The sequence below is a fragment of the Panthera leo genome, chromosome B4 (assembly GCF_018350215.1).
Source record: "Panthera leo isolate Ple1 chromosome B4, P.leo_Ple1_pat1.1, whole genome shotgun sequence".
NCBI classification, from domain to species: Eukaryota; Metazoa; Chordata; class Mammalia; order Carnivora; family Felidae; genus Panthera; species Panthera leo.
The window spans coordinates 44,328,516-44,352,056 of record NC_056685.1 but is presented as its reverse complement, the minus strand read 5'-3'; the positions used below and the strand labels follow the sequence as shown (position 1 = coordinate 44,352,056).

The 23,541-nt window shown below is 36.3% G+C and overlaps 1 protein-coding gene across 1 annotated transcript in view; it reads left to right on the top strand.

Annotated features, from left to right (window-relative positions):
* LOC122224241 (NKG2-A/NKG2-B type II integral membrane protein-like) overlaps nt 1-23,480 on the top strand; it is a 56,557-nt gene extending 33,077 nt beyond the window's left edge. The window contains exons 6-7 of the mRNA XM_042945802.1: nt 21,876-21,964; nt 23,392-23,480. Coding sequence (XP_042801736.1) covers nt 21,876-21,891 — 16 coding nt within the window. The 3' untranslated portion in view covers nt 21,892-21,964; nt 23,392-23,480. The remainder of the gene's footprint in view (nt 1-21,875; nt 21,965-23,391) is intronic.
* The last annotated feature ends 61 nt before the right edge of the window (nt 23,481-23,541 follow it).

Sequence of the window (23,541 nt, the reverse complement as noted above, 5' to 3'; positions counted from 1 at the left end):
TTTACGTTCCGAGGAGCCACCCTGAATTTTCGAGTTCTGCCCAGTTTTTGCTGCTCTTTGTTGTGCAGAGCTTTCCCTGAACCTTCTGAAGTGGTTTCGTTACTGTTCTTACTGTTTTCTGTAGGGCAGATGAGCGTTGGTACCTCCTAGCCTTTCATCTTGTGGATGGGACTCTTTACTCATATATCATGAAGTGGTTGCCATCTACTTCAAATTAATTCGGACAAAGTACATTAAATGAGGGGTACCTGGGCAGTTCAGTCGGTTAAACGTCTGCCTTGGGCTCACGTCATGATCTCACAGTTTGTGAATTGGAGCCCGGCATCTGGGTCTCTGCCGTCACCGCAGAGCCTGCTTCAGATCCTTTGTCCCCATCTCTCTCTGCCCCCTCCCCCGCTCACACTTGCTCTCTAAATAAATAAATAAATAACACGTAAAAATACATTAAGCACAAACATTGCAATTTGTCCTCCCCCTGTTACAGCTATGCCTCAGCTTTCCAACCGTTTGCATTATGTCACTTTGCTTTTATGAAAGACCTGGATTAGTACCTTTTTTTTTTTTTTTTTTTTTTTTGGTGAACAACAGAAATGGGAAGAGGGGTTTTGCTTTTCTGAAAAAAGAGATGACAAGTGAAAAATGTATTTAGTGCTGGTTTTGCTGTTATAGAGGCAGCTCACACCCCAAGCAGTGAGTCTGGTCCTGTCAGACCAGCTACTCGGCATCTCACTGTCAAGGGTAGCTTTAAACTGTGGTTTTCAGTGTCTGTACTTCATCTCAATTTATTTTGTGCATCCATTAGCAAGATATTTCTTAAGGTATCCAAAAAAAAAAACAAAAAAAAAAACATGAGAGGTTGTTTTTTGGGTCAGGGAATGCTCAACAACTCTTCCATAGAAGTTAATGGTAATTGTTTCTTTAATTTACATCATTTCAGCTTAGGAAAGAGTTCATAGAAACACTCAGAGCAGGAAACCTGTCCTTCTAACAATGTTGTACTGAACCCTGGTTTCTGAACACCAATTATGCATATCTTTATGTTCTCTACACTCACGATTTCACATTGGAGACTTGAAATGAACCATTCGTGATGATTTCGCACCACAAAAATTGACAAATACAAAAAAAAGAGTTTTCTTTTCCCTCCCGTGTGCCCCTATACTAGCATAAGATTGTATAGTATAATCCAACCATACGGTGTTATGATGATTTTAAATAACATCATTTCATAGATCACTTACAAGAGGAAAATACACTGATTTAAAATTTTTTTTTTAATGTTTATTTATTTTTGAGACAGAGAGAGACAAAGCATGAACGGGGGAGGGTCAGAGAGAGGGAGACACAGAATCCGAAACAGGCTCCAGTCTCTGAGCTGTCAGCACAGAGCCCGACGCCGGGCTCAAACCCACAGACCGCGAGATCATGACCTGAGCTGAAGTCGGCTGCTCAACCGACTGAGCCACCCAGGCGCCCCAATACACAGATTTTAAAATTTACTGACATATTTATCATTCTGGCGATCGTTATTACTTCTTGTGGAAATGAGTTAACTCTAGCATCGTTTACTTTTAGATTGGAGAACATTTTTGGATGGTGGGTCTACTAAGAAGAAATTCTGTTAGGTGTTGTGTTTGATGTGGGGTCTTTATGCACCTTCTTGTTTGAAAGACTGTTTTGCTGAATTTATAATTCTGGTTTGGCATGTCTTTTTTGGTTTTTTTGTTTGTTTTGTTCTGGGTTTTGTGTGTTTGTTTGGGGGAGCTGATTTGTTTGTTTTTGTTTTTGTTTTTACAGTACTTTCAGCTCTGTGGCTAAATACTTTTTTCTTTCTTTCTTTTTTTTTGCTTGTTTCAAGTTTTTGTTTAAAATAACTTATGGTGTGATACTGGTTTCAGGAATAGAATTCAGTGATTCATCACTTAACATACAACACCCAGTGCTCATCACAACAAGTGCAGTACTTTCAGCTCTGATTTTGACCTTCACTGTCCTTTATTCTTCATTGTGTCTGGTGAAAACTCATCTGTTAATCATATTATTATTTTTCTAAGCGTAATGAGTAGTTTTCTCTTGCTTTTGTCAAGATCACCTCTTTTTGTTTGTCTTTTATTTTATTTTTTAAGTTGTGGCAAAAACAAAACCCACATAACATAAAATTTACCACATTACCCATGTGAAAAAAAATAGACTACTTTCTTAGAGCAGTTTTAGGTTCACAGCAGAACTCAGACAAAGCACAGAGATTTCCTGTGTTCCCCTACTGTCTAAGTGTCTATGCACGAGTCGTGGATGGAGTCTCTCACTGTCATTATCTCTCAGTGTAGTGATTCATTTGCTACAATTGATAACCGTATGTTGACAAATCTCTATCATCCAAAGACCATAGTTTACATTAAGGTTTACTATTAATATTGTGAATTTGATGAGTTTGCAGAAATATGTAATGACATGTATTAACCATTATGGAGTTATATAGCATAGTTTCGCTGTCTTGAAAATCCTCTGTGCTCCATCTAGCCATCCTTCCTTCTCCCTAAACCTTGTCAACCACTGATCCTATTTCCTGTCTCCATAGTTGTGTTTTTTCCAGACTGTTGTAGTGGGAATCATAAACTATCTCACATCTTACAGAACACTTACTATATCATGTGTCTCAACTGACTTTCAGCGCACAGTTTAGAGAGCTAACTATATTCAGTCGTTGCCTAACATCTCTAGAACTTTTTCACCTTATAAAATTAGAAATACATACTCACTGAACAATTATTACCCTTCACCACTTTCCCCTCAGCCCTGAGCGATCACCATTCTACTTTCTGTATCTGTAAGTTTGGCTACTTTCAATAGTGGAATCATACACTTCTATTTTATTGATTGATTGATTGATTGATTGCATGTGTGTGCCTGCCTTATTTCACTTAGAACAATGCCCTGGCATTTCATACACGTTGTAGCAGGTGATAGGATCTCCTTCCTTTTTAAGCCTGAATAATATGTTGTTATGTGTGTACTATGCTTTCTTTCTCCATCCATCCATTAGCAGGCAGTAGGCTGCTTCTATCACTTGGCTCTTGTGAATAATGCTTCCTTGAGCATGGGTGTGCAGATATCTCTTTAAAATCTTGCTTTTAATGTTTTTTATATATTTTCCTATAGGTGGAACTAGTGATTCACATGGTAATTCAATTTTTAATTTTTTGAAGAAGGTTCATACAGTTTTTCATATGGCTGATCAATTTACATTCCCAACGACAGCGTGCAAAGATCTTCTATTTCCACCTCCTCACCGACACTTTCTTTTTTTTTTTTTTTAATAGTATCCATCCTCATGAGTATGAAGTAATATCGCCTTGTGGTTTTGCTTTGTGTTTCTCTGGTAGTTAGTGATGTTGAGTACGTTTTCATATGGTTTAGCGCCATTTATATATTTTCTTTGGAAAAAGTATTCTATACTTTTGCCCATTTTTCCATTGGGTTATTTGGTTTTTGTTGTTGTTACTGGCTTATAGGATTCCTTATATATTTTGGATACTGTATATATGTATGTTTGTATGTATGTTTGTATTTATTTCCAGTTAATTAACATACAGTATAATATTAGTTTCAGTAGAAGAATTTTGTGATTCATCACTTACATACAACATCCAGTGGTCATCACAAGTGCCCTTCTTAATACCCATCACCCATTTAACCCATCCCCCTGCCCACCACCCCTCCAGCAATCCTTAGTCTGTTCTCTAAAGTTAAGAGTCTGTTTGATGGTCTTCTCCCCCCTCCCCGCAATGTTTATCTGTTTTGTTACTTAAATTCCACATATGAATGAAATCATGTGGTATTTATATTTCCGATTGACATATTTTGCTTAGCATAGTACACTCTAGTTCCATCCATGTCATTGTAAATGGCAAGATTTCATTCATGTTGGTTGTTGAGTAATATTCCATTTTATATACATACCACATCTTCTTTGCCTATTTGTCAGTTGATGGATATTTGAACTCTTTCCCTAATTAGGCCATTGTTGATAGTGCCGCTATAAACATTGAAGTGCACGTACCCCTTCAAATCAGTATTTTTTTAATTATTTGGATAAATACCTACTAGTGTAATTGCTGGGTTGTAAGGTAGTTCTATTTTTAACTTTCTGCTGTTTTCCAGAGTGGATGCACCAGTTTGCATTCCCACCAACAGTTTAAGACGGTTCCCCTTTCTCTGCATCCTCGCCAACATCTACTGATTTCTGTATTGTTAATTTTAGCCATTCTGACAGATGTGAGATCATATCTCATTGGAATTTTGATTTGTATTTTCCTAATTATAAGTTCCATTGTGCACCTTTTAATATGTCTGTTAGTCATTTGTGTGTCTCCTTTGGAAAAATGTCTATTCATGTCTTCTGCTTGTTTCTTCACTAGATTATTTGTTTTTCGGGTGTTGAGTTTGATGAGTTCTTTATAGATTTTGAATACTAATCCTTTATCAGAGATGTCATTTTCAACTATCTCTCCCATTCCAAAAGCTGCCTGTTAATTTTGTTGGTTACTCCCTTCACTGTACAGAAGAAGCCTTTATCTTGATGAAGTCTCAGTAATTCATTTTTGCTTTTGTTTCCCTTGCCTGCAGAGATGTGTCTAGCAAGAATTTGTTGTGGCCTTAGTCAACAAGGTTGCTGCCTGTGTTCTTCTATAGAATTTTTATGGTTTTCTGTCTCACACTTAGGACATGAATCCATTTTGAATTTGTTTTTGTTTATGGTGTAAGAAAGTGGTCCAGTTTCATTCTTCTGCATGTTGCTGTCCAGTTTTCCCAATACCACTGGTGGAAAAGGTTGTCTTTTTTTCATTGGGTAGTCTTCCCTGCTTTGAAGAAGTTGATCATATAGTGATGGGTCGATTTCTGGGTTTTCTGTTCTGTTCCATTGATTTATGTGCCTGTTTTTATGCCAGTCCATACTGTCTTGATCACTACAGCTTTATAATATAACTTCAAGTCCAAAATTGTTATGTCTCTAGCTTTGCTTTGCCTTTTCAAGATTGTTTTTATGATTAGAGGTCTTTGTGGTCCCCCACAAATTTTAGGGTTGTTTGTCCTATTTCTGTGAAAAATTCTGATGGTATTTTGATAGGAATTACATTAAATCTGTAGATTACTTTGGCTTGGGTACTATAGAGATTTTAATATTTCTTTTTCTGATTCATAAGCATGGAATGTTTATCCATTTTTTTGGGGGGAGGGTGTCATCTTCAATTTCTTTCATATGTGTTCTATAGTTTTCAGAGTAGAGACCTTTACCTTTTTGGTTAAGTTTATTCCTAGTTATTTTATTGTTTTGGGTGCAATTGTAAATGGGATCTATTTCTTCTGTTTTCTTTCTGCTGCTTCATTACTGGTGTATAAAAATGCAACAGATTTCTGTAGGGTGATTTTGTCTCCTGCTACTTTGCTGAATACATGTATCAGTTCTAGCAGTTTTTTGGTGCAGTCCTTCTGAGTTTCTACCTACAGTGTCATGATGTCGGCCAATAGTGAAGGTTTGACTTCTTCCTTGCTGACTTGGATGTCTTCTATTTCTTTTTGTTGTCTGAATTCTGAGTTAGGACTTTTCAGTACCATGTTAAACGACAATCGTGAGAGTGAACATACCTGTCTTGCACCTGGCCACAGAGTAAAAGCTGCCAGTTTTTCCCATTGAGGATGATATTAGTTATGGTTCTTTCATACAGAGCCTTAATGATGTTAAGGTATGCTCCCTCTACAGCTATTTGTGAGGTCTTTTATTGAGAATGGCTAGTATACTTTGTCGAATGCTTTTTCTGCATCTATTGAGAGAATCCTAAGGTTCTCATCCTTACTTTTATTAACGTGGTGTATCACATGATGGATTTGAAACCACCCTTACAGCCCAGGAATAAATGTTGATTGTGGTGAGTGATTATTTTAATGTACTGTTGGATTCAATTTTCCAGTATTTTGATGAGAATTTTTTGCATTCATGTTCGTCAGGGATATTGACCTGTAATTCGCTTTTTTAGCGCCGTCTTTGTCGGGTTTTGGAATCATGGTAATCTTGGCCTTGTAGAATGACTTTGGAAGCTCTCCTTCCGTGTATATTCTTTGGAACAGCTTGAGAAGAATAGGTAGGTATTAACTCTTCTTTAAATGTTTGGCAGAATTTCCTTGGGAAGCCATCTGTCCCTGAGCTTTTGTTTATTGTGACATTTTTTTAATACTAATTTAATATCTTTGCTGGTTATGGATGTGTTCAAATTTTCTATTTCTTCCTGTTTCAGTTTTGGTAGTTTATATTTCTAGGAATGTATCCATTTCTTTAAGATTGCCCAATTTGTTGGCATATAGCTTTTCATAATATTCTTTTATAATTATTTGTATTTCTGTGGTGATGGTTGCTGCTGGAAGCCGAGCTATCCCAACCTGAGTGGCAGGGCCCCGGCTGTGGACGGATTGGTGACTGCAGGGCGGGCCACTGACAGTGAAGCTTCTTGTACTCCCGTTTTTAGGTAATTTGGCCTTAAGTACTTGGGGTATTGTCTTTTGGGGAATTGGCCTCGACAGGCCCCCTGGGAAAAGAACCATTAGGGAAGAAAATAAGCTTCCGCAAGAAATTGTGCGGCCTTACGTTTAGCCCTTGCCATCCTCTATGGAGACTCCTCTACTTACAGGAAGGATAGCTTCATACCTTTGCCAGCAAAGATGGCCTGTAAAAGAGACACATATGGATTTGAAAGCCTCACTCCAGCAACTAAGGAGTGTATCTCTGGACACAGGTGACTTCAACCCCTAGGCCCACCTGGCCCCCCAGAGGCATTCCAGATGATGACTGAACCTAGTCGGTTAAGGTACAGAATGGTTCATTGGTTCCTAGGTGCATTGTCCCTCTGAGAACGTGTGAGGCATGGGTTTCTAAGGCTTTTTCGGCCCCTTCCTGGCACCTCGGACAGAGGCAAACACATTGTTCTTTTGGCCTCATGTGGTTAAGAGGTCATGTCCCTGTAACTTTTCCACTTGAGGTGTTGAGACATGGAGGGCCTTTCACGAGAACAGCAAAGCAAATGCTTTGTAGATTATGGATACACGCAGATGCATCATGGGATAATGTAAGAAATTAATCAGTAATCCAAAGGTATGCGGGAACATTAGAGGAAAATCGCCATGTTATTTCTTGAAGGTTGTTTACACATAGGAACATTTTAAAAATTAGGTAATGTTAGAAAAACATAGATGACATATGTTACAAGGAAATCACTAGCATATGTAATGCCACGTTTGCTGCAATAAATTGGCCAGTTCAACACGCTGCTGTTGTCTGTGTCCATTTTTATTTTAGTTTTAGTTTTTTATTTTCTAGTTTTTTATTTTAGTTTTGTTTTCTTTTCACTGATGCCATTCTTCCTTCCAGAACCCCTGGTGGCTGGAACTGGCCTCCAGCAAGTTGCGATCTTTCCTCTCTCATTTATGATTTTGTTTACTTTGGCCCTTTCTCTTTTCTTTTTAATAAGTCTGGTTAGGGGTTTATCCAGTTTATTAATCCTTTCTTATAACGAGCTCCTGGTTTCATTGGTCTGTTCTACAGTTTGTTTGTTTGTTTGTTTGCTTGCTTGCTTGTTTTTTTCTATATCCTGTTTCTGTTCTAATCTTTATTATTTCCCTTCTTCTGCTTGCTTTAGGCTTCATTTGTCGTTCTTTTTCTAGCTCATTTAGATTAAGGTTAGGTTATTTGAGATTTTTCTTGCCCCGATGTTTCTTGCCCCTGAAGTAGACTTGTATTGCTCTATACTTCCCTATTATGCCTGTTTTCATTGTGTCTCAAAGGCTTTTGGACTGCCATGTTTTCATTGTCATTCGTTTCCATATATATTTTTATTTATCCTTAATATCTGGGTTGACCCATTCATTCTTTAGTAGGATATTCTTTCACCTCCATCTATTTGTGATCTTTCTAAATTTTTCTAGTGATTAGTTTCAAGTGTCATAGGGTTGTGGTCTGAAAATATGCATGGTGTGGTCTTAATCTTTCTGTAGTGGTTGAGTCAGTACTCATATTACAATACAACCATACTGTAATCCAGTATGTGACCTCTTCTAGAGAATGTTCCATGTGCATTTGAATAGGATGCATATTCTTTTACTTTAGGATAAAATGTTCAGAATATATCCGTGAAGTTAATCTGATCCAGTGTGTCATCAAAGCCGTTGTTTCCTTGCTGATTTACTGCTTAGATCTGTTCATTGTTTTATGAGGTGTTAAAGTCCCCTGCTATTTTTGTATCATTAGCAATAAGTTCCTTCATGTTTGTTACTAGTTATTTTATATATTTGAGTGCTTCCATGTTTATGTGGGGCATCAATATTTACAATTGTTAGATCTTCTTTTTGGATAGACCTGTTTATTATGATATGGTGCTCTTCTCTCTTGTCTTTGGTTTAAAATCTAGTATGTCTGGTACAAGTATGGCTACTTTAGCTGTCTCTTGACATCCATTGGTATGGTAATTGGTTCTCCATCCCTGTACTTTTCATCTGCAGATGTCTTTAGCTCTAAAATGAGTCTCTTGGAGGCTCCAAGGTGGCTCAGTCAGTTGAACATCCAATTCTTGGTTTTAGCTCAGGTCACCATCTCACAGTTCATGAGATTGAGCCTCACATCCAGCTCTGCACCGACAGCATGAAGCCTTCTTGGGATTCTCTCTCTCTCTCTGCCATTTCTCTCTCTCTCTCGCTCTCTTTCTCTTTCTTTCTCAAAATAAATAAACATAAAATAAAATAAAATAAAATAAAATAACTAAAGTAAAATTCTCTTGTAGGCAGCATGGAGATGGGTCTTGGTTTTGTATCCATTCTTCTGTGTCTTGTGATTGGAGAATTTAGTCCATTTACATTCCGAGTGATTATTGATAGATATGAAGTTAATGCCATTTTATTACCTGCTAAGTCATTGTGTCTGGAAATTTTTTCTGTTCCTTTCTAGTTTTGTCACTTTTGGTCTTTCTCTCCCACTCAAAGAGTCCCTTTTAATATTTCTTGGTGGGCTGATTTAGTGGTCACAAAATCCTTTAGTTTTTGTTTATCTGGGGAACTCTTCACTTCTTCTTCTTTTTTGAATTTTAGTTTTTAAAATGTACATCTGAATTAGTTAGCATATAGTGCAACAATGATTTTAAGAGTAGATTCCTTAATGCCCCTTACCCATTTAGCCCATCCCACCTCCCACAACCCCTCCAGTAACGCTGTTTGTTCTCCATATTTAAGAGTCTCTTATGTTTTGTCTCCCTCTCTGTTTTTACATTATTTTTGTTTCCCTTCCCTTATGTTCATCTGTTTTGTCTCTTAAAGTCCTCACATGAAGTCATATGATATTTGTCGTTCTCTGACTAATTTCGCTTAGCATAATACCCTCCATGGAACCGATTTCTGTGCTTTGATTTCATATCTTGCAACTTTGCTGAATTCATGAATCAGTTATACAAATTTTTTGGTGGAATATTTTGGGTTTTCCATATATAGTATCATGTCATCTGCGAAGAGTGAAAGTTTGACCTCCTCCTGACTGATTTGGATGCCTTTTATTTCTTTGTGTTGTCTGATTGCAGAGGCTAAGACTTCCAATACTATGGTGAATAACAGTGGTGAGAGTGGACATCCCTGTCTTGTTCCTGACCTTAGGGGGAATGCTCTCAGTTTTTCCCCATTGAGGATGATATTAGCGTTGGGTCGTTCATATATAGCTTTTATGATCTCGAGGTATGATCCTTCTATCCCTACTTTCTTGAGGGTTTTTTATCAAGAAAGGATGCTGTATTTTGTCAAATGCTTTCTCTGCATCTATTGAGAGGATCATGTGGTTCTTGTCCTTTTTTTTGTTGATGTGATGAATCACATTAATTGTTTTGCAGATATTAAACCAGCCTTATATCCCCAGGTATAAATCCCAATTGGTCGTGGTGAATAATTTTTTTAATGTATTGTTGGAGTCGGTTGGCTAATATCTTGTGGAGGTTTTTTGCATCCATGTTCATCAGGGAAATTGGTGTATAGTTCTCCTTTTTAGTGGGGTCTCTGTCTGGTTTTGGAATCAATATAATTCTGGATTCATAGAAAGAGTTTGGAAATTTTCCTCCCATTTCTATTTTTTAGGAACAGCTTCAAAAGAATAGGTGTTAACTCTTCCTTAAATGTTTGGTAGAACTCTCCTGGAAAGCCATCTGGCCCTGGACTCTTGTTTTTTGGGAGATTTTTGATTACTAATTAAATTTCTTTATTGGTTATGGGTCTGTTCAAATTTTCTATTTCTTCCTGTTTCAGTTTTGGGAGTGTATATGTTTCTAGGAATTTGTCCATTTCTTCCAGATTGCCCATTTTATTGGCATATAATTGCTCACAATATTCTCTTATTATTGTTTTTATTTCTGCTGTGTTGGTTGTGACCTCTCCTCTTTTATTCTTGATTTTATTTATATGGGTCCTTTCCTTTATCTTTTTTTTTAAACTTTTTTTAGCAAAGGAAACAATCAGCAAAACTATAACGCAACTGATGGAATGGGAGAAGATATTTGCAAACGACATATCAGATAAAGGGTTAGTATCCAAAATGTATAGAGAACTTATCAAACTCAACAACCAAAAAACCAAATAATCCAGTGAAGAAATGGGCAAAAGACATGAATAGACACTTCTCCAAAGAAGACATCCAGATGGCCAACCGACACATGAAACAATGCTCAACATCACTCATCATCAGGGAAATACAGATCAAAACCACAATAAGATATCACCTCACACCTGTCAGAGTGGCTAACATTAACAACTCAGTCAACAACAGATGTTGGCAAGGATGTGGAGAAAGGGGATCTCTTTTGCATTGTTGGTGGGAATGCAAGCTGGTGTAGCCACTCTGAAAAACAGTATGGAGGTTCCTCAAAAATTAAAAATAGAATTATCCTATGACCCAGCAACTGTGTTACTAGGTATTTACCCAAGGCATCCAGGTATGCTGTTTCGAAGGGACACATGCATCCCCATGTTTATAGCAACACTATCAACAATAGCCAAAGTATGGAAAGAGCCCAAATGTCCATTGATGGATGAATGGATAAAGAAGATGAGGTATATATATATATATATATATATATATACACAATGGAGTATTACTCGGCAATCAAAAGGAATGAAATCTTGTCATTTGCAACTATGTGGATGGAACTGGAGGGTATTATGCTAAGCGAAATTAGTCAGAGAAAGACAAGTATCATATGACTTCACTCTTGTGAGGACTTTAGGAGACAAAACAGATGAACATAAGGGAAGGGAAAAATAATATAAAAACATAGAGAGGGACAAAATACAAGAGACTTTTAAATATGGAGAACAAACAGAGGGTTACTGGAGGGGGTGTGGGAGGGGAGACAGGCTAAAAGGGTAAGGTGCATTAAGGAATCTACTCTTGAAATCGTTGCACTATATGCTAACTAATTTGGATGTAAATTAAAAAAAATAATGGGAAAAAAAGCAATTTTGGAACAAACTAAGTTATTTCAGTATATTCATCTAAATAATTTATTTAAAATTTGACAACTAGCAATAGTAAACTCCTTCAGATATGAGACCATGGGATTCAGAATTATATTGCTGTTATAAATACATAGGAAACCTTCAAGTAAGTCAATTATTCAAACTTAATTTATTTCAATAAAAACAAAACTATAAATGTTTGTAGCTTTAGAAAAAGTGTCTTCCAGCATTTACAATGGGTTGGGGAGGTGAGATATCTATTTATATATATTTAAATCTTTCCATTATATGAAATAATAATGCAGGTCTGCTAGTAAGAAGTGAATTCAGGACAGAGTCACGGAGAAGTCAGGGATATAAAGATCCAAATGACAGTTTTCTCTGCCTAACCTTCTGAGAATATACATTAGGTTATGAACACAGTGAGCTTGTTTTCTGGATCCCAGAGTTAAACAGTACCCATCTCAGTACTAAATTCAGAGGAAGATGGCACCCTTTTAAAATTTACTGAGCAGGGGGCACCTGGGTGGCTCAGTCGGTTGAGCGTCCGACTTCAGCTCAGGTCACGATCTCACGGTCCGTGAGTTCGAGCCCCACGTCGGGCTCTGGGCTGACGGCTCGTAGCCCGGAGCCGGCTTCCGATTCTGTGTCTCCCTCTCTCTCTGCCCCTCCCCCGTTCATGCTCTGTCTCTCTCTGTCTCAAAAATAAATCAACGTTAAAAACATTTAAAATTTACTGAGCAGAAAATGTTTTCGTTGCAGGCACTCAGTTCCAAGGAGAAGGCAGGAAGGACTGAGTTGTGTTTGCCAAATCTCATGTAACAAATTTAGTAATGAAAATTTTGTCTTCTAGTAAATAAAGAATGTAAAGTTGGAGATAACAGACATTAGCTCTAAAAACTGTTGCTCTGCCTTCCATTTCATGATGGTCTTCCCATAATTACAAGCACTGGGTTTTTTTTGTTTTTGTTTTTGTTTTTGTTTGTTTTTTGTGCCTCTTACTAATGAAACGTTTAAAACTTTAACTTGTGGAGGCACCTGGGTGGCTCAGTCGGCTAAGCGACCGACTTCGGCTCAGGTCATGATCTCATGGTTGGTGAGTTCGAGCCCGGTGTCGGGCTCTGTGCTGACAGCTCAGAGCCTGGAGCCTGCTTCGGATTCTGTGTCTCCCCCTCTCTCTGTTCCTCCTCTGTTCACACCGTGTCTCTGTCTCTCAAAAATAAGTAAACATTGAAGAAAAATGTTTAAAAAATTAGCTTGTGCTCTCCCAAGTGCTCTGGTTGGATAAGAACAATAATCTGATCTGACAGGGGAAGTAAAGTAATTTTTAAAAGAGATGAATGTGATAATATCAAAAGTTATGACCCAGCCTACTAGGATCTTACAAGGGGAGGGAAACATTTGGCAGACAAATATGTGAAGAAATAATGGCTGAAACGATTTCAAATTTGTTGAAAAACACCAAGTTAAATTCAGGAAGCCCAACAAAATCGAAATAAGGTAAACAAAAACGAAATCACAAGTGAGTACATTGTAGTCACATTTCTGAAAGAGATAAGAAGAAAATCTTGAGAGAAATGAGGTAATAACAGCACTTTGTATGACATTAGAAATAATGACATTTATAAGATAAGAGAATATTCATCTCCAGAAGAAAACCTGCTGACCCAGAACTCGATATCATTAATCATCTTCCAGAATGAAAATGGATTAAGACATTCTTAAAAAGCAACTCGGAACATCCACCACCAGCAGGCCTGCATTGCAAGAAGTGATAAAGGAGGGAAATTCTTCAGGCTTAAAGATTATAGTACCAGATGGAACTCTGGGTATTTGGAAAGGTAAGAAAGGCATGAAAAGTTGTAAATATCTAAGTAAATATGAAAGACAATCTTCTGTTAATTTCTCTGCAGATTGCCTATTCAAAGCAAAGTTTGCAACAATGTCTCCCAGTGTTTACAATGGGTCGGGGAGGTGATCAATATTTTTTTAAGTGTCATTGATGGTATCTGAGCTTCTGAGTATAATTTTTCTATATGAAGCTTTATATAATGAACTCAATTTCTTTAATATCTGGTGAGTTTGCCCTGGTTTCTTTATTTGTATTTCAGTTTGCCAATTTGCCTTTTCTAGGAATTTTCTATTTCACATAAATGATAAAATCTACCAGTAAAAACAATAATGTATTCCCAAGGTTAATCAAGATATAAATATTTGATCTTTATTTTTTCTTTGATGGTCTTATCTGTTTTATCTTTTCATGAGTATATCTTTTTCTGATGCTCACTACTGCAGTTTTGTTCTTTTTCATAATTTTCTACTCTTTATTGTTTTCCTTCATCTATTTCATTTGGATTTAATTTCACCTAATTTTTGCTTTCATGGATTTAGTTTCTTATGATATATGCTCAGATTTCTGCTCTGTCTCTTTTTGTAATATACATACTAGAGATAATATTTCACAAGACAAAATTTTGCTGTTATATTTCTCTTGTAATTCATATAAAAAGTTTAAACATTTATTGTGATCATATATTAGCTCATATGTTAATTAGAAATATATTAATGAGTTAAACCACACAAGGATTTTCAAATTGTTTGGGGCACCTGGGTGGCTCAGTTGGTTGGGCATCCGACCTCGGCTCAGGTCATGATCACATGGTTTGTGAGTTCGAGCCTTTCATTAGGCTCTGTGCTGACAGCTCGGAACCTGGAGCCTGCTTCGGATTCTGGGTCTCCCTCTCTCTCTCTGCCCCTTCCCTGCTCACGCTCTGTCTCTCTGCCTCTCAAAAATAATAAATAGACATTAAAAAAATTAAACAAATCAACAAACAAGCAAAAAGCAAATTGTTGGTTATTGACTTCTATTTTAGGTGAACCATAGTTAGAGAATTTTCTATGAAACTGGAAATGGCCTATATTTGTGTCAGACATGGCTAGTGTGACTGTGGAACCAATATTAAAGTTTTATTTATTTCTAATTATTAAAAACTAAATGTAAATATTCAGGCACACGTGCCTAGTTGCCAAGATTGTCTAGTGTCGAATGCGGTAACATCACAAGTTAATATATGAATATATTCTACATTAATATACTTGGAAATGTGAGTTTATTTTGTATTTTGGAAAATTTTTGGAAAGGTTCCATGTGATTTTAAAAATACGAGTATTCTATACTACTAAATAGCGTTTCTGTATGTGTGCACATAAGTATTACTTGTCTAGTTTATGTCTTGCAATAGCCTTACTGATATATCTGCTTGTTTGATAAGCAGGGAAATAGAGTTGTCTAAATCTCTATTTATGATTGTTTATCTTCCCTCTTTTCAAATCTATCTTGAACTTGTATTTTTTTTAAGTTTATTTATTCATTTTGAAAGCCCAAATGAGGGAGGGGCAGAGAGCCAGGGGGTAGAGAGAATCCCAAGCAGGCTCCGCATTGTCAGAGCACAGCCCAATAAGGGGCTCAGCTTCATGAACCATGATATGATAACCTGAGCCAAAATCAAGAATCCACTACTGAACCAACTGAATCATCCAGGTGTCCCAAACTTGTATTATTAAGTATATACAGGTTTTATGAAACATTGCTAATGCTTTGTATACTCGATCTATCCTTATGAAATACGCCCAGTATTTGTAACAGTGGTTCTTGTCTTGTATTGTGACAGTACATTAGCGAGAGTAGTTTTCTGCTGTCTTATGTGGCATGATTTTTTTACATGTTTATATTTTCATGGTTCTGTTTACTTCTGTTGAGGAAGAATTCATTAAAACAACAGTTATTTAAATACAAACACTCTTGGAATTGAAGTTAAAATTACTCTATTTATATTAACATTGCAATTACATAAGTTTTACTTATATATTTCATCTCGTGTAAGTTGTATCGACATAAGTAATTGTTAAGTATTAGATGATTATCATTTAATTTGAGATAAACACTACTGCTGCTTTGAACTCTACTTTTTCTTTGTTTTCTTATCTTTCACAATAAATAACTTATTTTAACTTTCTTCTGTAAGAACTTGGTAATTTAATATGCTTTTAAAATATCCTTTTACATTGCCCTACACTTTACAGCATCCATTTTTTTATTCAGTAGAGTCTAAGAAATTAGTACATTTACCCATTCTCAAACAGTGAAAAGACCTATATACCCTCACTTGTATTTACTTGAAATGCTGTATTTGCTCAGTGAATACTAATATGGATATATATTTATAATTACAAACATTATCATCTTTATTTTATGCATGCAAGAACCATTTAGATATATCCACATAACTTATTCTCTTCAACTCATCTTTCTTTTTGGTGTATGCAAGTTTCACTTAGAATAGATGTTTTATCATTAGAATATCCCTAAATATTTTCTTTAGTTAGAGTGAGTTAGCAATTAAATATTTCCTTTTGAAAACAATCTTTGAAATGAATTCACTTTGCTATGGTATAATAAAGATACTTTCACATTTTATTGATTTCCATTTATCCATTCCTTTTAGGTCACTAGGTAATTTCCATTATTAGGAATCATAGGTTAAATATTTATATACATTTATGTGATAAAAAGTAAATTTTCATTTCCTTTATTATTTGAAGTAATGTTTACCTGGCATAGATTTTATTAAAGTTACATGCCAAAAATGTGAGCCCATAGTTTTACATGTAACAAAGGACTTTAGATCTACATAACTAGATAGATAGATAAAATGATTTAATTGAAAACAGCAATGTGTATAACCATAGGAATAATAAATATAAGTAACTCAAATTTTAAGTGACATTAGTGAATTTTACATTATTTGGCATCATTAATTAATCCTTTATTTGTTGTAATCTTATTATGTGGCTAATAGAGAAAAATAGATTGATAGTTTAGTTTATGGAAATATAATAAAATATAATTAATTGAAATGCTCGTATGGTTAGCCAGCTTTAGTAATTGTTATAAAAGTTTCAAATATTTGTTCATATTTCAGTGACATATATATGGTTTTAAATTCCATTTTCTAGATTTTAGAGAACTAGTTTGTCCAAACTCAGTCTCCTAAAGATTATGGTGAAATTGAATATCCTTAGGCAGTATAAATAAACATCTCCCCTTTCCTTGGTACGAGATAAGAACTGATGATATAAATTCTATGGTCTGTACTAAGATGGTGGAGTAGGAGGATTCTGAGCTGACCTCCTTCTATGACACACAGCAGATCTGCAACTACATTTGGAGAATGACCTAAGAACCAGAAGAACAGCTCCACACAGTTAAGATATGAAGGAAAAGTCACATCAAGAGGGTAGGAAAGACAACACATGTGGCCTGATCTTGATCCTTACCCCCAGTGTGGTGATCCACAACTTGGAGAGATCACAGGCACTGAGAACTTTTAGGAAAGTGAGGGGAGAAAGCTCTGCACTGATCATCCCCCTACCCTGAGGATCTTCAGTGGGATGGTGAGCCCCCATCACATCTGGCTTTGAAATTTAGCTGGGTTTACCCTAAAATATTACAGGAAAGCAAGACTTTGCTCTCAAAGGGTCCATGAAAAATTCACTTGCATTGAGTCCCAGCTCACAGGCAGTAGTTTGAAAACGGCTTGGCACAGGGGTGCCTGGGTGGCTCAGTCAGTTAAGCATCCGACTTCAGCTCAGGTCATGATCTCGCAGTGAGTTCGAATCCCATGTCAGGCTCTGTGCTGACAGCTCAGAACCTGGAACCTGCTCCAGATTCTGTGTCTCCCTCTCTCTCTGCCTCTCCCCTGCTTGTGCTCTCTCTCTCTCTCAAAAGTAAATAAATGTTAAAAAAAAATTAAAAAAAAAAAAGAAAACTACTTGGCACATACATGAAGATTTATTGGTGAATTCTACCAAACTTTTATTTTTTATTTTATTTTTTTAATATGAAATTTATTGTCAAATTGGTTTCCATACAACACCCAGTGCTCATCCCAACAGGTGTCCTCCTCAATGCCTATCACCCACCTTCCCTCCCTCCCACCCTCCATCAACCCTCAGTTTATTCTCAGTTTTTCAGAGTCTCTTATGGTTTGGCCCCCTCCCTGTCCAACTTTTTTTTTTCCTTCCCCTCCCCCATGGTCTTCTGTTAAGTTTCTCAGGATCCACATAAAAGTGAAAACATATGGTATCTGTCTTTCTCTGTATGACTTATTTCACTTAGCTTAACTTCAGTTCTATCTGCCAAAGGCAAGGGAATTAAAAGCAAAAATGAACTATTGGGACCTAATGAAGATAAAAATCTTCTGCACTGCAAAGGAAACCAACGGAATGTGAAAAAGATATTTGCAAATGACATATCAGATAAAGGGCTAGTATCCAAAATCTATAAAGAACTCGCCAAACTCCACACCCAAAACACAAATAATCCAGTGAAGAAATGGGCAGAAAACATGAATAGACACTTCTCTAAAGAAGACATCCAGATGGCCAACAGGCACATGAAAAGATGCTCAACATCGCTCCTCATCAGGGAAATACAAATCAAAACCACACTCAGATATCACCTCACGCCAGTCAGAGTGGCTAAAATGAACAAATCAGGAGACTATAGATGCTGGAGAGGATGTGGAGAAACGGGAACCCCTTTGCACTGTTGGTGGGAATGCAAACTGGTGTAGCCGCTCTGGAAAACAGTGTGGAGGTTCCTCAAAAAGTTAAAAATAGATCTACCCTATGACCCAGCAATAGCACTGCTAGGAATTTACCCAAGGGATACGGGAGTGCTGATGCATAGGGGCACTTGTACCCAATGTTTATAGCAGCACTTTCAACAATAGCCAATGGAAAGAGCCTAAATGTCCACCAACTGATGAATGGATAAAGCAACTGTGGTTTATATACACAATGGAATACTACTTGGCAATGAGAAAGAATGAAATATGTCCTTTTCTGCCAAACTTTTAAACAAGACTTAAACCACTTGTCAAATTAGTCCCAAAATTTAAGACAAATGAAAAGTTCCAAATTACCTCTGCATGGACAACATTACCTTGATATCTAAACAAAGCAAGGACACAACACACACACACAAAGAATATTTTAGGCCAATATTGTTGATGTGCATTCAAAAATTCTCACCAAAATATTAGCAAACAGAATTCCACCATACATCATACGGCATGATCAAGTGCCGTTTATTCCATATATGCAAGAATGGTTCAGTATCTGCAAATCAAACAACTTGACACACCATATTAACTGACTGAAAGGTCAAAATCATGTGGTAATCTCAACAGATGCAGAGAAAGCATTCAACTAAATTCAACATTGATTTATGGTAAAAACCCCAACAAAGAGTGTAGAGAGGGACTACACCTCCACAGAATAAAGGCCATATATTACAAGCCCACAACTAACAACATTTTCAGTAATGGAAAGCCAAAAGCTTTTCCTGTCAGATCAGGATCAAGACAAGGAAGTCCACTCATATCCCTTTTATTCAACATAGTACTGGAGGTCCTAGGCACAGAAATCTGAAAAGAAAAAGAAATAAAAGACACCCAAATTGATAAGGAAAATGCAAAATAGCCACTATTTGCAAATGACCTGATTCTCCAGATAAAAAACTGACAGACTCCACCAAAAAAAAACCTGTTAGAACTAATGAATTAAATCAGATAAGTTGTAGGGTACAAAATTAATATACAGAAATCATTAGATTTCTATGCACTAGTAAAAAAACTGTGAGAAAGAGAAATTAAGGAAACAATTGCATTTATAATTGCATTTATAAGAATACATTATTTAAGAATAAATTTAACCAAGGAGGTAAAGTTCCTATACTCCAAACCCATAGGCCATAGATAGAAGAAATTTGAATTGATACAAATAAATAAATGGGAAATATATACTATGCTTATGGAGTGGAAGATTTAATATTGTGAAAATGTCCATATTATGCAAAATGACCTATAGATTCAATGTAATCCTTTATGAAAACTGTCGCGACTGGCGCGACAAACACCGAGGTCAGGGTCCTGAGGGTAGGGGAATGCAAGAAAAAAAGACAGAAGAGAAAGTTTGGGAATAGTAGGGTCCCCTGGGCTGATGGCCCAGGTGACGGCTTTATTGTTGCTGTACACAATCTTTTATAATATAAGACTCTTATGGATCAGGTCATTCTAAGAATAAACAGGTTTCACATGATCACTACCAGCCAAAACATTTAGTTCTGTGTACCTTGTGAACTTTCTGAACGGGTCACAAGACCTTGATGATAGATTGCTAGCAAAACACAGTTCCCATGTTTGTTTCTATCTGACTCGGGGTAGAAAAAGGGAGGTAGCATTACTGCCAACACCTGCAGACCACAGGCTTCAGGAATTAACTTTCTCAGCCTTGACAAGGCTTTTGTATGCCCTTGAAAGTGGGGGAATGGGAGGGGGAACCACCGGGTTGGCTAAGTCAACAGGGAACGTTGCTCGACCCGGTCTCAGCCTGGCGCTGGGGCCCGGCCCCCCACAGAAAACACCAATAACATTTTCACAGAACTAGAATAAATTACCTAAAAGTTTGTATAGAACTACAAGAAACTGTGAATATTCAAAACAATCATTAGAAAGACGAACACAACTGGAAGAGACATGGCCTTACATTTCAAACTACACTACAAAGCTCTAGCAATCAAATCAGTATGGCACAACAATGGACACATAGAACAAAGGAATGGAACAGAAAGCCCAGAAATAAGCCTTTGTCCATATGGTCAATTAATATATGACAAAGAAGGCAAGAAGAGACAAAGGGGGAAAGAGAGTCTTCAGTAAATAGTAATTAAAAAACCCTGGAAAACTATGTGTTAAAGAACAAAACTGGACTGTTTCTTTACAACATACACAAAAATAAATGTAAAATGAATTAAAGACATAGATGTAAGACCTGAAACCATAAAACTCCTAAAGAAAGTGTAGGTAATAAACTGTTGGAGGTAGGTGTCATCTTTATTCTTTTGGGTCTGTCTTCATAGAAATGGCGACAAAATGAAAATAATACATCAAACTACAAAGATTTTGCCCAGCCAAGGAAACTACCTACAAAACAAAAAGGCAGCCTACTGAATGGGAGATGATATTTGCAGATGATATATCTGACAAGAGGTTAAAGTCTAAAATATATGAAGAATTTCTACAGCTCAACACCAAAGGAAGCTATACAAGTGATTAAAAATGGACTGAGGACCTGAATAGATATTCTTTGAAAGAAGATAAACAGATAGGCAATAGACACATAAAAAGATGCTTAACATTACTAATGATCTAGAAAATGCAAATCAAAACCACAATGAGAGGAGCGCCTCAGTGATTCACTTGGTTATGCATCCAACTTCAGGTCATGGTCTCCTGGTTGGTGGGTTCAAGCCCTGCGTTGGGTTCTGTGCTGACAGCTCAGAGCCTGGAGCCTGCTTCGGATTCTGTGTCTTCCTCTCTCTCCACCCCTACCCCTGCCTTCTCAAAAATAAACATTAAAAAAATAAAAAAGTACACTCTCTGTCCTACTCCAATATTTTGAGTTAAGTGAAATTTTTAAACATTTGTTAATTATCCTCTACATAGTTAGACTTAAGCTTTTTTTCTTTTCCAACAAATATTCCCATTAAAATGCAGACACCTAGTTATCATTGGAAGAGGAATAAATAAAATGAATAATTATTTAATATTCAAATATCTCATACAGTGCTATTGTTCAATATTGTCTAATATTTTATCTTTCCCACAGGATTTGTTTTTTTTTTTAGCAGTAACTTAAACTTGTTTACAAATAATAAAAATAGAATGTAGCTATATTAAAAACTAAGGTAGAAAATTGATAAGATAAATTCAGAAATTGATGTCTTTATGACAGTTACAATAAAATGGAAAATGTAGTCAGTCTTCTCTATTAGTGTCAAATATAATTAAATATCTGTCGATAGGATGATGATTTTAGAATATTTTTGGTATAGTGGAAATGACATAATAAGGACAGAAGAAAAAGTACATAGTGTCAAGATGTAGCAAAATTGTCTAAAAGTAAAACTTAAACATCTAAGATATTTTACACAAGGCCTAAATCCTCAGTGTATGTCATTCAGAGGGAAGCAAGTGAACAGCCTGGGTGGTTAAGTCTCTGACCCCAGTATCTCGTGGAACATAAAATTTGTCAGAGGTATTTGCTGAGGGACAAACTAAATGACACACTGCCAGCTCAAAGCCTCTGCATTCTGGAGGTGTGTGAGGAGATAAAGTGTCTTCAAAATAGCCCAAGGGTAAGAATTTCCTGTTCAAATTTGAAGTGACACATTGATAGGAAATCTACTTTTTCCATTATTGCCTCACTCTGAGCTCTTACAGGGCTGGCAGGCTGTGAAGACCACAGATATTTTTCTGTTTACAAGAGGAGCCTGGTTCCCTCTGGACGATGCGTGACTGGCCAACAGAAGGTATGTGTCACCACGGTCCTGCCTTTCTAGGAGTCACCCCAGTGAGTGGGAGATTATAAATGGTGATGGGATGCACCTGAGGCACAGCTAATATACAATGAAATCACAGAGAACATTGGTATCTGCATTCCAACAATTCAGGGTAACAAACAAGAATGAGCATGAAATATGTTGGAGATCTTACAATATTCAAATTCTTGCCTGTGGAGAAGTCATTAAGAGCATATTCATATGCATAATTGGGTTTATAAATCAATATAATTTCGGGTGAGATCAAATAAGCATCATGACGAAGGACATTTAATTTGGATTTGTCATCAATTGTCATCAATGATATATTACATATTATTTGATATTTACCCAGCCTTTAAAAATAGATTCTTAAAATGAATCCATTATATCATATAGGTCAAATGTAATTCCTCATACATTTACTTCAATAAATGAAAGCAGTTTGATCTTTTATAAAATGCAAAATGAGGTACCTTCTGTAAAAATGCTAACTTAAACTTAACTATAAACAATCCAAAGACTTTTTATTAAATTGAACAAAACTTGGCCAAGAAAGATACTCAATACTGAAAGACACTCCTGTCTAATGAATTATGTTACATGGTCTAAATGATATGAATCACTAATGATAAACAATTATTGTGTTAAAAATAATTAATATAATATGTTATTGAGATCTTAGAACAGTCAGATTGAGTTTAAGTGCTTTATATGCATCACATTCTACATATTTTAATTCCTATTTTAGATTAGTAAATTAGATAGCTAGACACGAAATAATTAAAATTTTTTTAGCAATTTTTTATATTTGAGAGACATAGAGCGCGAGTGGGGGAAGAGCAGAGAGAGGGGGAGACACAGAATCTGTGGCAGGCTCCAGGCTCTGAGCTGTCAGCACAGAACCCAGTGCACGGCTCCAACCCATGAACCATTAGATCATGACCTCAGCTGAAGTTGGACACTTAACTGACCAAGCCACCCAGGCGCCTCATCATGAAAGAATTTTTAAAGGTGATACTTTTCACTTTGAGAGCCAGGAGTAATTCCAGAGTTCACTGACTGCAGAGCTCATTGACTGAAGTGTGAAATTACATTTACGTGATTTATTAGTATAACTGTACAACTAGAGTCTACCCTCACTGCCTTTGAAATAAGATCTTTCTAGAAGTTTGTAACAATTGTGTTCCTCCATAAATGATCTACCCTTTTATTTATCATAAAGGTTTCATATCTTTGACATTAAATCAGTTGTCACTGTTTGATGTTCATTAAGTCTTCTTTTAAAAATGGTTTTTTGTTTTTTGTTTTTTGTTTTTTTTCTGTTTCCACTGTTGTTCTTGCTTTGGATAACTTATTGTGCCATGTAACATTTTGCAACATATGAAATATTTCTTCTAAAATTTAACAATTCTCAGAACTAACCAGATGTTCAAAATAAAATATCATTTTGATAGTACTGCATTACTTTTTAGAAACACAATTTAAAACCACAAATAAAAGTCATTTGCAACAGGAAATTCCTACATGTGCTAAAAATAATATTCTCCCTTCTTAGAGCACTTAAT